At 39.9% G+C, this 17,297-nt stretch overlaps 1 protein-coding gene across 28 annotated transcripts in view; it reads right to left on the bottom strand.

Annotated features, from left to right (window-relative positions):
* PTPRM (protein tyrosine phosphatase receptor type M) overlaps positions 1-17,297 on the bottom strand; it is a 413,795-nt gene that overhangs the window by 112,495 nt on the left and 284,003 nt on the right. For 15 of the 28 annotated variants that reach the window (XM_083746763.1, XM_083746742.1, XM_083746753.1 and 12 more), the window contains 2 exons: positions 9,983-10,115; positions 3,127-3,156 (listed from right to left, as the gene is read on the bottom strand). In XM_083746763.1, coding sequence (XP_083602889.1) covers positions 3,127-3,156; positions 9,983-10,115 — 163 coding nt within the window. The remainder of the gene's footprint in view (positions 1-3,126; positions 3,157-9,982; positions 10,116-17,297) is intronic. The other 13 variants (XM_083746769.1, XM_083746765.1, XM_083746767.1 and 10 more) reach the window with 1 other exon arrangement.

Raw genomic sequence — 17,297 nt, 5'->3', positions numbered from 1 at the left:
CCAGGAATATGTATGTGTTAGTCAATTTTAAAATAATAAAGTAGTTGAGATTTCATTCCCCCACTCCATGTCTCTCTGACTCCTTAATAGCTAACAGTTGTTCATCCCACCTTGACAATATATTATTGCAATCATGATGTTGAGAAACAAAACAATAAACCAAAGTGAAGAAATGGCCATGTCTACTCCTTAATCTACATTTCCCCTCACTACTCAGCGGCAATCACCCAAGGAAAGTTTGGTATCTTTTGTACACAAGCTACCCCAACCAGATGTTGCTTAATCATGAGCTAGGGCTGTCTTCTCTCCTGTGGCATTACGGCAGGAAATAAATTCTTTGAAGAGTAGGAGAGGGGGAAAGAATGGGCAGGCTGAGACAATTTACCTAGTGGAAATACAAAAGAGGGCTGACAGATGGTACCTTGGGGCAGATTATCATTAATCTAGTCCTAACACCCACCAATAGGGTCAATGAAGGCATTTCAGCCAGAGCATATTCTGTAGGGTTTAAAAGGTATTCAAAGGATAAGAGTTTTAGAGTTCAAATAAAAATATAATTACACAGGAATGCTAATGCTAGCAGGCTAAATGAACACATTTCACTCCAGAGACAGAAGCATTTTGTTTTAACTTTTCTGAGCTAGCAGGAACTAAAACACAGGAATAAAAAGACATTTGAGTTACTTTTCTCCACCTTCCACCTTTTTAAAACAAAACAAAACTGTGCACTGATTTGTGTACGTTCACCTCATTCCTCATGGTTCTGCCCTTGGCACTTGGTTCAATATTTCATTAAATCACCCTGAAAACTAACAGCTTAATTTGTTATGAAACTACAGTCCCTAAGCAACATAAATTACCTACCAAGTTGTGGCTTCGCCATGCAGTGTAACTTAGCCTTAAGCAACATTTCTGTACACGAAGAGTGTGCAAACAGTAATGAGGTGGGCACAGTCACAATGATACTTCAGATGTTCAGGAAGCATGGAATAAAATAGAATGACACCCGCCATCGAAGCCTCCACGAGACGTTTTCTGTCTTTTCCCCACATGCTGTCAGTGCCCAAGGTAATCCAATACTTCCTTTCATGTGCCGCATTCAAGGAGCAGTCTGCTAGCTCTTTTTTATAGCCATTTAAAAGCTTAGCAGAATATAAAATCCTTCCCCACAAGCTTATCTACTGCACCCTTTATTTTTTTCTGGGAATGTGCTATATACAAATAATTTCTTAACATCCCAACTGTTTCTGCGCCACAGGAGTGCAACTATCTTTGTTCTATTATTCAAAGAGATTTGGGCCAAGAGCGTAAAAGCCTGCAATTGAGGCTGATTTTCATTTCATAGAATCGTAGAGTTGGAGGGATCCCAAGGGTCATCTAGTCCAACCCCCTACATTCCAGAAATCAACTTTACTGGGTCATTTATTTCACATACTGGAATTGTCCCCGGGGTGCCAACAGCATTTTCAGTGGACTGGGCCCTCTGTTGTGTTCACAAAAGAAGACTCAAATTGGCATAAAATCTGCACACACTATTTGTATTTTCATACTTGAAAAGGTTCAACCTGTTTAATTTGTGCTTGCTAGACAGCTGTTAAAGACTTAAGATCCCAGTTCTCCCCAATGCCCACACTAAACCATGCAGAGAACTCAAATGTCATTAGTTATAAACCAGTTATTACCAGGGCTTTTTTTTCACCTGGTACTCCCTGGAACTCAGTTACGACACCTCTCAAGTGGGCACCATTGCCATTCTAACAAAGGAGGTGTTCATGGTGAGTTCTGGCACCTCTTTTTCTAGAAAAATAACACTGGTTATTACTGTAGGTCTTTCAGCAATTAATCTTTTAGTATGTGAACTTCCCTGAGCTATAATAATAATAATAATAATAATAATAATAATAATAATAAACAACTCAGGCTGGGAATGCTTCATCCAGGCATGGTATTTCAGATAAGATGAGGGTCAAAAGGTGTACAACCACACAGATGTTCACGCTTTGATAAATTCAAGATTTTAAAAATGTTTTAAAAGGAAGTTGTGTATTTTAAGGTAAATTGTTGCAGTTATTTATTAATACCTCATGCCTCCTCTCACTCCTCCATGCTTGATTCATACATTTCACTCTTGCTTTACAGGAGCAGGAGTAGGAAACCTTGTGCAGGGCTATGCCATTGTGAGAATGTCAGGAGAGCTCTGCTAAAGGTCCATCGAGATCAGCACTCCATTTCCAAAAGTGGTTTGTCAGATTTCACTGGTATTCTTCTATATGCTCCATAAAGGCAACAACCCTCCTCCCAAGGAGGTTTATCTACAAATTAACTACCATAAATGCTTACTATACAGTTATGGCTCATGCACTGTGTACTCGCCTATAGAGTTTCTTCAGAAAGAAATGAACAGGCAGGTCATCCCGACAGACAATGCCGTACAAACACTCCTGCTCTATTTAAAATTTGGTCCTCTTTAAAAGTAACAGCGAACAAGTAAACATAACCTTGTGAACACGCCCTTTTGATTTCAAATAGAAAATACCCTCTTACCTACTATGTACGTCTCATTCTCTGGGATCAACACAGCACAACTATGTGTTACAGAATATGCAATATTTAAGAAGCATTTTATTTATGAATGGGATTAAAATGTATACAGCAATGGATGTATGGTAAATGGCTGCACATGTACATACACCACTAGATTTTCAACAAGGACAAAAAATTAAAAACAACAACTCTATGCCCACTTACTTGGGAATAAGCCCTTTGAACTCAGTTGGGCTTATTTCCAAGTAAACATGCATAAGATCTGGATCCAAGTATTTTATTTAAAGGTACCCTAAACTTGGTTTTGTTTTTTGAAATCCTAATAATGGTGCTTGTATTTTCCTAATATTTTTGATGAGGAAAAAAAATTACAACACTTTTAACACACAGTACGTGGCAAAGGAAACCTAAAGGAAAGGTGGATTTGAATACAATGACATGAAGATGTTTGGTTTCAAGCGAGGCAGAAAAGTGTTTCAGGTTTCACAAAGGAAGTTTGAATCATTAGTATTCACTATTCATGCACAGAGGAACAACATGGCAGAAAGCATGTCTCTGATGATGCACAAGTAAGTTACTTACAGGTAATAAGTGTAGGAGTGATAGCTTCTTCTGCCATGATGGTGGAAGGATTTAGGCAGTGGAGGAAAAGATGAAATGGAAGGAAAGAAAAGCCAAATATTAATGTATGAAAAAATCAAGATGAGACTAGAACTGGAGAAACAAATGAAAAGGTAGCAAGAATGCATCTCAGAAATATCATGCAGCACATTTGGAACAGACAGGTGACATATCCAATCTTTGCAAAAGCTTCAGCAATTCCTCACTGAGATTTTTTAAAAACACACTTTACCACACATCTAATAGCCATGACTAACAAGGAAATGTCTCCTACACATATATAATACATAACACAGACACACACATGTTAATTCATTAACCATGCTTTCGTTTCACATCATAATACTTCCTTTAGGAAGGACAGCATGCCACCTCTAAAACATCACTAAGGAAATTAGAAACAGTAAAATTTCAAAAGTTTTTTGTTTTGCCAGCGTACTGTGGGTTATTTGATACTGAGTACCCTTCTTAAATTTCCTTTCTTTGTAAGTCAACTATGCTGCAACACTATGCACAGCTCCACTTGCTCAGATATGCCAATAAACCTTAGGAGCATGGCACCGTGTGCTGGCTGTTTACCCCCACAATCTAGTTGGGAATGCAATATAAAAATATAAGTTTTGCATACAAATGTATGTTTAATGAAAAACAAACAAAGTCTTTCAACTCTTTTCCCCCAAATGTTTTTCCAAAACATTCTTGCCTTATATGAATATGCTTACTTTACAATTACAGTTTTATTCTTGCTTTAGGAAAATCAAATTAGTCCCATACAATGACTAAAAAACAGAGCTTGGCTGCCTGGCCAAGTGTCCATGGGTGCGACCTCTCTGAAACTGTTGCCCTTATTGGTAGGGTTACTAATGGTGGTGACAACAGCTCCGTGGCCTTTGGCAATAACGACAAGCTGCCCACCATTTTAGTTGCTTACAGTGCTATGACAAAGGTTGGCTCCAAGGCACTGTGGGAAAAAATACTGACAAAAGGCTTGCAACCCTCCACTACTGCTCTAGGCAAGGCTGAGAGGCGAGCAGGCCAAGGCCTAAGAGCATTCACGGAGCCCTGGAGTTTTCCAAGGATGTTGGACCTGCTAAAAACCCAGTGCAGCTCTGTCTGAAGTAGGGGTAACCTACATGGTAGCCTCCAGGTGGTGTTGGATTATACCTACCATCATATATTATTATTGGCTGTGCTGGCTGAGGCTGATGGGAACTGAAGTCCAATAAAATCTGGAGGGCACCGGGTTGGCTATCCTTGGTCTAGAGCAGCCTTTCTCAACCTTGCGTTCCTAGATGTTGTTAGAGACCACAACTCCCATCACCCCTGACCACTGACTAGGAGAGTAAAGGGCGAAGCAAAGTACGGTACATATATATACAAATTGGTGCTTCTGCACCCGTTAATTTGCCACAGTTCTCTCCTCCCCACCCCCCAAACAAAGTGAAGAGATTCTTTACATTATGGACCAAACAGCCTATCCAACTAATGTCTATATTCTGAGCCAAGAAAACATAGTCATATGCTATAAAGCAGTACAACCATCTCTGTATTTCTGCTCTACTGATGACCTCTTTTATACAGTAGTGCAAAAAAAGGAGAAACAGCATTTTATAAAGCAGCAAAATAATTAGGAAAACTTGCTAAATTAAGGGTCAAATAGCGGCAAGGTACAAAAATACAAATAAGTACTGTAAGTATGGTAATTTCTGCAGCATAGTTTTTGTTTGCTTGCTTGTTATGGTAAAAACAAAAACAAAAGAGCCCTACATCCCTTTCCATAAATAGGTCTTACAAAGGACTACAGCTAATGTTAACTTGCCTCTAGCTACATGCTGCAGGCATCCCTTTGAAAGGCTTTCATCAAGTTTTCTCTCTCATCTTCTTTGCCTGTAGAAATGTTTGCTAGTTTTCTATTCTTATTTTTCTGATGCTAACCGTATTGTTTAAAGAAGTGAAGTGCTTAATATTTAATCACATGTGGTATATTTGCTCAATGTACACCTGTTCTAATTCTGTTTAAAAGGAGAATGCAATGTGCTGTTTTGGTAGGAAGGTGCTGTTATAGGTGCTCTTGCAGCAAAACCCAGCAAAACTTGAACAAGGAGTAAGTCCTATGGAAATAATTCTGCCTACTTACAAGGATAGAAGAAGAGGGTATGGTTGTTCTGGTGAATAAATATTGTGTAACATTTCCTCATTTTGAGTCCCATGACAAAACAATCCCTATTTTTTAACATACGTTGTAATGACAGCATTATAACATAATTGGTATAAATGCAACCGTGCTTCTAAATTTTGTACAGCAATTTCAGAAACAACAATAAATATAATTAATTAGTGCAATATTGTCTGGATGCAAAATTCTGCTAAGAATTTATTGAGATAAATGATTGCATACTTAAAAAATATATAGTTGAAATCAGGTGCTTTAATTTTAACAAATGGATCCCATCACTCTTTGATGTTACAGAAGGAAAATGAAGAGGAAACGGCTCCAGATATTTTTATACAGTAGTTACACTGATGTTACATTCCAGGGATGGGGCATAATGCCAAAATCACATATAGACAAAACACATTGGGTGCAATGGCAGATGGCATAGCTTGGGGAGCGGGGCCGGAGGACCGTGGCCCGGTGTTTTTGTTTTGAGGGGGCACAACCAGGCGCCCCTACAACAGGAATCCCTCACTGGAGACTGACTCCTGAGTGCGAGGGAGCTACAGAGACAACACGGCAGCCGGGTGCCACCAGCCACAGCTCCACTCCTGGGTCAAGCCTGACCCAGGAGTGGAGAGAGGCTGCAGCACCTGAAGCACTCGATCGCGACAGGCCCTGCCCCCCTCAGGGGTGTGTCCCAATTGCCATTAGCTTATGCTCTGCCAGTGGGTGAGACTGCCGAAATCTTTTTCTCTGCACGCTTGTCCCTTTTCTGCCTCCTTTTATTTATTTATTATTATTTTGTCCAGCACGTAAAGCTAAATGCGCACAAATTAACCGTGCATAAGCTGTGGGTCTACTGTACTGAATCTTTATAATAAAATCATGAGGTTTTATATCTGTTTTATATCTGATAATCCTTTACAATTACTGCTGAACAATTCTACAGTATAACAGACTGAAAAATACTGTTTTGCATGTGGTTAATGAAAGATTCACAACAGCAAGGCTGACAAAAATACCAAATTACAGTGGTACTTCCGGTTACGGACAGGATCCGTTCCGGAGGCCCGGCCGTATCCTGAAAAATCCATAACTGGAGGCGCCCTTCTGCGCATGCGTGCTACGCACAGATCGCTTCTGCACATGTGCATGGCGAAACCCGGAAGTATACACTTCTGAGTTTGCCACATTCACAACCCGAAGATTACATATCCAGAGGGTTACGTAACCCGAAGTACCACTGTACTTAGCGAAGATACTGGTATCATATAGGTGTTGACCCTTATTTGTATTTAATCTAGTCACATTTAGGTCACAATTCACATTGCTCTTTTGGGGCCTAGGATATTCTGTACTCCCAAGAGGAATTCTGAACAATCACAAACTGGTTTTGAAACGTCCAACTTTTAAAACCTTATTGCGTTGCAGCATGAGATTTATTTTTTTAAAAAAAAGAAATAAATGAGCCGAAATCTCTACTTGGCACGCTCAGTTACACTGCTTAACTATTTTAAGCGCATGCTCTAGGAAGCAAATTGGCAAGGAAAAGAGTTGTACTTTTGTGGTTCTCATTGGAAATTTTGAAAAAAAATGTCCAATGTTGTAAATGATCTGCTAAGCATGGCTTCTTTACAGAAGAATTAATAAAAACAAAGCAGTTCATGGTGGCCTGCTCCAGATCTTCTAATAAGAAGTATACAGTGGTACCTCGCGTTACAAACACCTTGGGTTACAAACACTTTTGGTTACAGACTCCGCTAACCTGGAAGTGGTACCTCGGGTTAAGATCAGAAATTGCGCATCGGTGGTGCGGTGGCAGCGGGAGGCCCAATTAGCTAAAGTGGTACCTCAGGTTAAGAATGGACCTCCGGAACAAATTAAGTTCATAACCAGAGGTACCACTGTACACGATTAAATATACAAAAGATGTTAATCCAGTGCTTCAAATTTGAAAGAAAATGTTATCTTGTTTTAAGCTTCATATTCAAAAGTGCCAGCCTAATGAGCACAGCAACTCTTCATGGTAGGCCTTGTCTCTATGAGGCAATTATGGAGGTTGGAGGTCCCCACCTTCCTACAGTGCCTAAATCTATTCCTCCCCTGGTTCCTTCCTAAGCAATCTGAGACTACATCACTATACCCTCTGCTCCTCCCTGTTCAAACCTCCTCAGATCCTGGGAGACCAGGGGGGAGGGGAGCTTGACACAGCAGGAGGGGGAAACCCCCTAGCTTCTTCAACAGCCTGACTCATCTCTGCCTCTTGACCTCCCTTTGTCTCCTGCTTCTGTTTCTGGACTTCTTTCTGCTACAGACTCTCCCTGCTCACTAAACACTGTTACCTCTTCAACATCCAACACCTTCTTCTCCCTCTTACCACTCATTATCATCCCACCAGCAATCCCTGAGCTCTGAGTCTTCATCCCCCGGGGAATCCCCAGCTGGTACCTCTCACCATTCGTTGGTGTCCAGTCAGTCAGTGACAGCTAATAGTGCATAAAAAGGCCCCATGTGCTGCCTGTGGAAAATGAAGAATCTTAACCACAACTTTTCTTTAGAATAATAAAATTTGGCCCAGTTCAATCCATAATGCTAGTTCATCGTTGATACATTTATTTCTTTATATAGATTTTAAGGCTACAACATGCCAAAAATAAGTTCTACATATTTTTATGAATGCAGTACTGTATATTTCTTTCCAACACTAAACGAGGGAGGGTTGCCTGGTGCCTTCATTACATATCTTTAGGTGCTGGGTGGAAATGTTGTCTATCACCAGACCTTTGGTTGATTAACATTCTATGGCCTCTTAAATGTGTTTGTGGGAGGGAGGTTATTGGTTTGTTTTTGTTTTATTATGTATTTTGTGTTCTCATTTTGTATTTTTATGTTGCGAACCACCCTGTTATCTTCAGAAAGATAATAATAATAATAATAATAATAATAATAATAATAATAATAATAATAATAATAAAAAAAAACAACAAACTCAGATTTTGGATCTGCTTTTCACAGAGGCTCTTTTGCTCTTCTAGCTGCTTTCTTCACAAGTTTCCTGTTACCTTATGACGCTGAATTCCATCTGGTTCACAGTCATGCCATAGGAACCATTTTAATATGCAGGTGACTTAAATGTACTTGTGTTTTTCAAACCTAGCTCTATTGACAGATCGTTTCATACCTGGAACTCTGTAAGGTCTTTCGCAAGCATATCTGAGTTCATTTAAGGAACTTGAGGCCTGGAGAAATTGCAGTGGTGTGCACTGCACACAAGAAGCCTACAACTGCAAAGGATCAAGTATTCTAAGTACAAACATTCAGATATTTTCCATACCAATCATATTCTATCAACTCAGAGCTTCATTGACAAATGAACCTAAGCATATTCGAAGTAAAGCATGAATAATATTGGCCCAATCTTCTACTGTAGTTTGCGATATGCCCTTACTAGTCCCATGGCAAAAACCATTCCCTCGCTTCCACTCCCAAATGTATTACCTTGATGTCAGGTAGATTTTCCAGGACATTATAACTTTGAGTACAATCAAAACTTCCACAAGCTTGTAATGTTTGCTCAGAACAGGGCCATCTGCCTTTCACTCACTTAAATGCAGCGGCTGAACCTGCCCTAGGTTAACTTCAGCATTATAACAATATACAGTGGTACCTCTGGTTACATACGCTTCAGGTTACATATGCTTCAGGTTGCAGACTCCGCTAACCCAGAAATAGTACCTCGGGTTAAGAACTTTGCTTCAGGATGAGAACAGAAATTGTGCTCCGGCGGTGCAGCAGCAGCAGGAGGCCCCATTAGCTAAAGTGGTGCTTCAGGTTAAGAACAGTTTCAGGTTAAGAATGGACCTCCAGAACGAATTAAGTACTTAACCCGAGGTACCACTGTAATCATTTCACTTGTTTTCACTAAAGAAAATATACACAGCAAATACTTCAAACAGCACTCTTCAAAATTCCACTCTTACACTTCTGTCCAGCTTGGATCCAGAAGTGTCATTTTGTTCATGGACGGAGTTGTCTTTTGGTGCAGGGCTATTTTTTCACTAAAACACTGTGTGAGAAAAGCCAAACTAACTCCAAAAATATTCTTCGGCTTGTGTAACTGTTTACACAGCACCTTGCAAAAGCAGAAGCATGACAACTACTATTTTGGTCTGGCACAAACCCTTCCGCACTTTTCCAATTTACCTTCTTTTCACAGTTCTTTGGATACAATGCTATATATTGGTTCCAAACAGTGTTTGTCAGACATATGTATATATGTGTGTGGCATTTTTGAGTTCTACAATGACTCAGTCATCTCTAATTTTTGCCTTAGCTCTTAGATTGAGTGGGGCTACACACAAACATTATCCTTATGCCATTTGGGCTGATTGTACAGTATACAGTGCAAGAATCCCCAACTGCAGGGTGTTTTAATAAAAAGGCACTAACATTAATTTACTAAGAATGCTGCTGCAGGAGGAAAGAGTCAGATATCACAATTCATTCAACACTAGCAAGGCTTTAGGGAGAATAAGCAGCATATCTTTTCAAACTGTCCATAAAAGTAGCCAGAAACTTTGCATCTGTTTTACTGAGAACTGCTGCAGGAGATGCTTCAACACAAATATGCAGACACAGAGAGATTTATTAACTACTCACCTTTTCTTCATAACCAACACAACCCCAAGAAATATAATAACGAACAGCAAGATTCCTGCAATTACTCCAGCAATTTTAACGGTGTGGTCTGTTTGATTCTCTGGTTCAGGGTCTGGTTTCCTAGTTGCTGCACCTACAAAAACACATTTGTAAAAGAGAGGAGAAAATAATTCAGACATTGCATGGTTTTTTTCTAATATCTGACATCATCATAATCGTCATCAAAGCTGCCAGACACCAAATCATTGATTTCTTATAATATATTCATATGCGCTGAGACAAATCCAATTGTTCATAAACCTAAACCAAATTCTGATGCTATACCCACACTGTACCCTGTTCTCACATACCAATTTTCTATATTTTTATTATCTGTGTTACCCTCCCTGTTGGCCTTGCTATTTAAAAACTTGCTAACAAACACAATAACTATCCTAATCCCCTATCCAAATTTGATTTGCTGAAACATTTTCTGCAATTATTTTTCATAAATGAAGCAGTAATTCTTTAACATATTAGCTTAAACACCTGGAAATGTGAGATAAGCTCATTTACCATGCATTTTACCAGCAACTGTTTTGTTTTTACACAATAGACTTTTTTTTGCCTTTGGAAATCTAAATCTAGGTCACATCTGGTAGGCAAAAGACTCCTTCTAAGCAATTTATTCACAAAATGGAAGCAGCTGATGATCACACCACTGGCACCCACATTTAATATCTGTTTAAATGAGATAACCAGTGCCTTACAGCAGCCACGGTCTTCAGCTTTTATAGCCGCTTCTTTACAAAAAAAAAAAAAAAAAAAAAAAAAAAAGAGTAATGTTTGTTCTGTTTACTGTATAATGTGACGGAACATCAGAATCCATGTCTCATGAAACATCCATTTTCTACGGTAAATAATTTTAGCATGAAAACTGTTAAGGATGCATTATTCAATTCACCATGCTGACCCCCTTAAAGGACTTCTGACTTTTTAATCAAAATATGACAGTATTCATCATTCGAAGCACCATGTCACCTTCACAAGGTAGACAGACAATCCTGGAAACAAGTCTGATTTATAATCTCCCTCATTAAAGTTCCTTTGGATTGACATGGGTATGGGCGGGGAACAAGTGAAATGTAATTAAACTTTTAACGTTTGGGGACCAGCACACTCCTATTTTCATCAAGGTCTTTGAAAGCTCTGATTAAGTTCTAACTTTTTTTTTTATTTGCCTAGAAACCATGGTAATGAATAATCAACTCAGGGAGGGTTTTTCATGGCTCAGTATCAAATGATGCCAAATTTTCAAGGGTACTCAAATTCTCACTCAGACAAACAAGGGTCAGATTTCCAAAACCCCTACTGTCAAAGTTTATAGCTGAATTTTTACGAAGTGGTTGCCACAAACAAAACTTTCTATATCTATTTTGGTGGCTATTAACGAGCCAGTCACTACTTGATCATCCCTCTAGACACAGTATATATGATCTCTCTACATTGGTGCAAATCCCTGCATTATATATCATCCCGAAAGATGACCCATAATATCCAAACTGGAGAAAGCACTTCTTTGGACTAGCACTAATTAGGAGTAAGTGTCACTAATGGGTGACATTTGTCATACCATTTATGCTTTGCCTGATATGACACACCTCACAATTCTTCCTAACCTTGCGTGCCATGTCAATGCTTGAGAAGTGCAAGGAAGGTGCTGATATAGCAAGTTTTTTTTTAATATATGTTGAGCATGAAGAAGTGATGATCTGAAGGTTAGATTTTATTACTGGACCCAAGTGACTTAACTTTGTGATTCACATACACAAAATGTTTTCAAATTGCTACTTTCAACACATAGAAGCACTTTTTGCCTTCATGTTTAAAATTACTGTGGAAGGGACACATCCCTCCTATTTTATATCACAAAAGCCAACTTAATAATGTACTTTCCCCAGTTAGCTATAGCCATACTTTGGGTCTTTGCTGTGGCCCAACAGAAAACATCACAACAGTAGAGGGAATGTGTGGCCAAAATCAGCAAGACAGGGCAAGTGGGGTGGTTCTTCCCCTTATAATAACATCTATGTCACAAACCATTTAAAGGTGGAGGAAGGGGTCAACCTGGCATGTATAACTAAAACCTGGGAGGAGTTGATCTAGCCCAACTTTGCCCACCTGCAATTGTTTTCCCACAGCAACCTACATAACTTTCCATGTTTTGGCATCTGCATCCTTCTATCTTCCTTCATATTAATTTTATTCCATCTAACATCTAGTGAGGAAGTATCCACAATGGATTGTATCCAACTCCCACGCCCTCCCAAAATCTGCTCTGGAGAACTGGAGAACTCCCAGGACAGATTTAGGGGGCAGGTGTGAGAAAGGAGAGCAGGGGAAGTCTAGTTATGCAATCAGAAATCCTTGCACCGGTGGGCTGGTACAAGCCTATCACTCGCAAGCATCATCTCCCACATTGTAGAGTTTGGCCGGCTTTCTGGATTACCAGGGAGTTAGGAACCATGAAACAAGCAAAGAGACAACTAAAACATAGATAGTGCAAGTGTTGAAGTGGATACCTCTGAACCCAAGCAAAAGCACATTAATACCACACTGAAGGCAGTAGCACATGTTTACTCCTCCAGCATCACTACATCAAATTACTCTCAACAGACCTTTTCTGCATGTTTATTACTTTATTTATTTGTTTTACACATTTATAAACTGATTTACAGGCTGAGGCCATCAAAGTGATGCACAAAAAGATAAAATGAGATTTATTTTTTTTAATGCAAACTCTTAAAAACCCCCACAACTCACTATTTCTACAGATGTACAATTAATATTCCATACAATGGCTGAATCACACTTGAGGGAATGCCTGTTTAAACTAAAAAATTCTTCAGTGGATGTTAAAACAACATCCTACACGGGGACTCTGCTGGGACTAATTTGCCAGGCATTTTGGAATAAAGTCACTTCTATTCACCCTGACCTTGATGCCAGTTTTGGTACAGTTCCTCAATAGCAGGAGTGAGGGATCTTTTTCAACCTGAAGGCTACATTCAATTCTGTACAACTTTCCAGGGGCCACCACAAGCCAGTGGCAGGCGGAGCAAGATATAAAACTGAACAGAGCAATGAGTGCCAATTCTGGTTTTTGCAGGCATCAAAAACAGTAAAACAAAGAGACCTTTTTGATATTGATAGACAGGCAGCTCCAAAGCACAGGCAATGCCATACTAAAATATCGATTCCTCGCAAGTGCAGAATGAACAGCATATGGCACTTATAAAACGGCCTTTTCTACAGACTGAAGTAATTGAGTGGGCATAGAGGGGGTGTCCGTGTAGAGTAAGGTGATCCTTCAAAACAGTGGCCCTAAGTGGATAATAGCAACATATTGAATAGAATGTGGGCTGGTGACAAATTGGCAGCCATTGTTGATCTTTTGGAAGTGTATAATACACTGACAAGGTTTCACTCCCGTCAGCGATCATGCTGCATCATTCTGCACTAGCTGCAGTTTCCAGACCAAGTACAAGAGAATCTCTAACTAGGGAGCAATAATAGTATTGAAGTTGCCAGTACCTAGACTACTGTGGCCAAGCTATCCCTGTCCAGGAACACTGGCAGCTATAATACCAGCAAAAGCTGACAGAAGGCACTCCTTCTATCAGGCCATCTAGGCCTCCAATGACAAAGTTGAATTCAGAAGGCTATCAGCATTGTGGGGATTTGCACATCCCCCATGTTCCTTGATACTTATGCCTCTGCAAGGACAGGTCGGCAAGCATCTACAATTTAAGTGCCACCAATGAAGCTAATCCTGGTAAAATAATTAGCAATCAACTGTGGCTTCAAGCCTACCTGATCTCATGAGCTGCTGCACCTACAATATAATCAGCTGTACCTACAAAGCAGTTCATAGGATCATGCAGTTTTGTTTACAATCTAGTAATCAGTAAACCCACTGAAACAAATACAACTTCAGTGTATATAGCTATGGGCTGAACTGTAGCGCAAATGATAACTTGTATGAGCTAGGAAAAATTACTTCATATTACTTCTTTTGAAAGTAAATAACTAAGGCTCCAATCCTAACCCCACTTATCTGGGAATAAGCTACATTAAATTTAAGGGGATTGCAATTTAGTTCATTAGATTTAATTATACATTTTTCATTGTAACCTTCACATAAGTGTGAAAAAACATGTATAAAAGTAAAATCAGGTCTGTTGTGTAGAGACATAAAAGCTGCTAATTCCCCCCGCCTCTATGGTGCCACTTAGTTCAATAATCCTTTCCTTTATCAGAACATGCTGGTTTCACTTCAATTTCTCGTTTAAGTCTGACCAGAAGCTGGGGCAATTTCTTCCCTGTTGTTGGCTTTATATGCATTTGCTCAATGCGTCATTTGGATGCTTTTTAAACAGATGTTCTTCTGATCAAATAATATAATGGCAAAGTTTTAAAACACCCAAGAAAAAAGTCACAGCAGAGCTGAGTTACCAATGGAATCAACTTTTCCTGTTACGAACTGGCCCAAGATGGTTTTTCTTTTCTCCATTTCTTTTTTTAGCGCTAACTCTTGACCTTTGTAATATAGAAACTGGTAAATATCCATCTGTTCCTCCTGAGAGCAAAGTAAATGATCGCAGGCTCAAAAAACTCATACTCTTAAGAGGTCGGCAATCAAATTATTATGCAGGCAGCAGGATCCAAGTAATATCACTTTTCAGCACCCACCCTTAACTCATACTGCAGATAAGGTCAGGGAAATGAAATGTTATACCCCCTATTTGACAGCTGCATTGTGATTAGGAACATGGAATCATGCAAAATAGGACAGGACTAAAATTGTCAAATAGTGGTGCGCTTCTGCCTTTGATTATCTAATTCAAGGAATTTGCCACAATGCGAGAGGATGGAAAAAGAGACAGGGAAGACATTCAGTTCTGCCTTAAAGACTTGGCATGATTCCATTTCTCAGCAGAGTCTGATCCTCTGCCCTTGCAGCTGAGGTGTGTTTGATGCAGAAACTGGGTCAAATGCTGAAGAGTTCAATCAAGGCATCAGTTCAAGGGGCTAATCTGTATTCACAGTCAGCGGGTGCTGAGAGGTCCTAAATCCTAAAGAGGTTGCATTCATTAATGGCAACAGGCAGGGGAGTATTTCACAACTTGGAACACAAGGAAAGAGCGGGAGCTTTCAAGGTTACTCAGCTGAGAGAACAGAATGGACTCTACAGAGGACATGTTGGCAACTCAAGGCTTGTGGGCCACATGAGCCCACAGCCGCTCTCAGTGTAGCCAACCAAACCGTGTCCACTTTCCCCCACTGTCCAGCTAATCAGCCATCAGATGGGCATTGGGGAAAATAAAAGCTTTTCCTGCAAGTGTGACCAGCAAGTTTAGCTGCTTCAGGATTTCTGATAAGTGCAGGTTTAACCTGCCCTCCTACGCACCTGATATAACAAATATTGCAATCTCTGTGCTAACAGCAGTGCAGGAATAACAATTTTGGCTTTCAGGAGTAAGAATGTTAGAGAATTGTAAAAGAAAAGGAAAAAGAAAACAAGTGACAATGGAAGCAGAAAATGTCAGTGTTCACTTCTTCATCCCATGTCTGGAATGAAAATCAACCCAGCAAATACAACCAGTATTTGCTGTTGTTCCTTTCAGTTCGCAAAGATATGTTAGTCAATACTTCTCCCCCATTTGTGCTGCGTTTCCTTTGCACTGAAATGAAGTGGGATAATGTAAAAACAGTGTAATTAATTACATAAATTACCTAAGTAATCATGTAAGTTATGCAATTTTGCCATTGCGCACAATGAGATGAAGAACATTTTTGGTGGAAGACAAACTGCAGTGGAAGAGAAATAGCGATGCATACAACAAACATAGGGCAGAATGGAAAGCAAAGACTTTTCACGTACCTAATTAGGAGTGCAGCAAAGCATGCGGCAAAGTGATTCTCATGCAGCTGGGAAGTGGGGATAGGTCACAGTATGTGTCTGGGGTAGAGAGAGGGAGAAGTGTGTGTCTGCGTTTGAGAATGAAAGAAACTTGAAGACTGTGTGTCTATGCACATACCTACGAGTGGGTGTACATCTGTGGGTGTGAGAGAAAGGATGTGTGATTGTGTGAGGGTGGAGTATTCTATCCCCGCCCCGCCCCATCAGCATGCACACACCACCCACTCCTTGGTACATCTAGTTTCTAAACCTGCTATAGAGATTGTGAGAGCTAAATGCATATGAGTTCACCTCAAGCCCTTGAAAGGGCAAGATGCAAGAGCACCCACTGAACTGGATCAGCACACATTACTCACAGCCAGATGACCCAGGAGAGCAGTAGCCAGAATGAGTCCTATGCCAACACCACCCTAAAATCTTGGAGAGAAAAAACCCCTGGCAAAAGCAGCGTATTATGGAAGCTGCTGCAAACTGTAAATCAGATTAAGGATTCCGACAGCTCTGATTTTTTAGTTTGGTTGATCTGGATGCCAACAAAATAAACAATTTACAGAAGCATAAAGATGATGAAATAGCACATCTGCATATCCACCAAAAAGTAACTACCATTCATTCTTGATCTGCTTAACATAATGCTTTGTGCTGTTTTTATTATTCCTTTTTTAAAAAAATGGATATGGCTTGAATTTCAGTCATTGTTGCTTTAAAAGTGTTTTGGCTTTCCACCTATGTGGCCACAATTACGATTAGTGATGCCACCAAATCTAGTTGGTTCAGAGTATGAACTTGGCTAGGTCATAATCACATTATCAAACAATAACATGTCTCCTGAGTGTTCTTCTCTTGTTCATATTGAAATATGAAGAAGTATACCTCTAGAAAATGTAGTTTTCCCAAGATGCCTGGATACTTATTTTATTTATGTCTTTGTTGTATTTTTATCCCACCCTTTCTCCAAGGAGTTCAGAGTTGTGTACTTTCCTCCCATTTTATCCTCACATCAATCTGTGAGATGGATTAGACTGAGAGCAAGCAACCCAGTGAATTGGCTGAATTGGGATTTCAACTCTATTCTCCCTGGTCCTAAGCCTGATACTGGAACCTCTATGCCAAACTGGCTTTCAGTCTGAATCCTCAGCTTGTTTTCCACATTTTGAACAGAAGGAGCTTTGGGACATGCTGTTTCCAGGACACCTCATGTCCACACTAAGGATTCAGGTGCCCTGGGAAAATTACTTCGTCAAGTTCCTTTGTGCCTTGTGGGAATAGGTAGGAATCTGACATGACAGTGTTCCAGAAGCCAGGGAGGCAGCTGTTCTTTCCCTGGCTCTCCTCACCTGCTCCAGCATCTAA

Source organism: Podarcis gaigeae (genome assembly GCF_964106915.1).
Source record: "Podarcis gaigeae genome assembly, chromosome: 7".
NCBI classification, from domain to species: domain Eukaryota; kingdom Metazoa; phylum Chordata; class Lepidosauria; order Squamata; family Lacertidae; genus Podarcis; species Podarcis gaigeae.
This window is presented reverse-complemented; position numbering and strand designations above follow the sequence as displayed.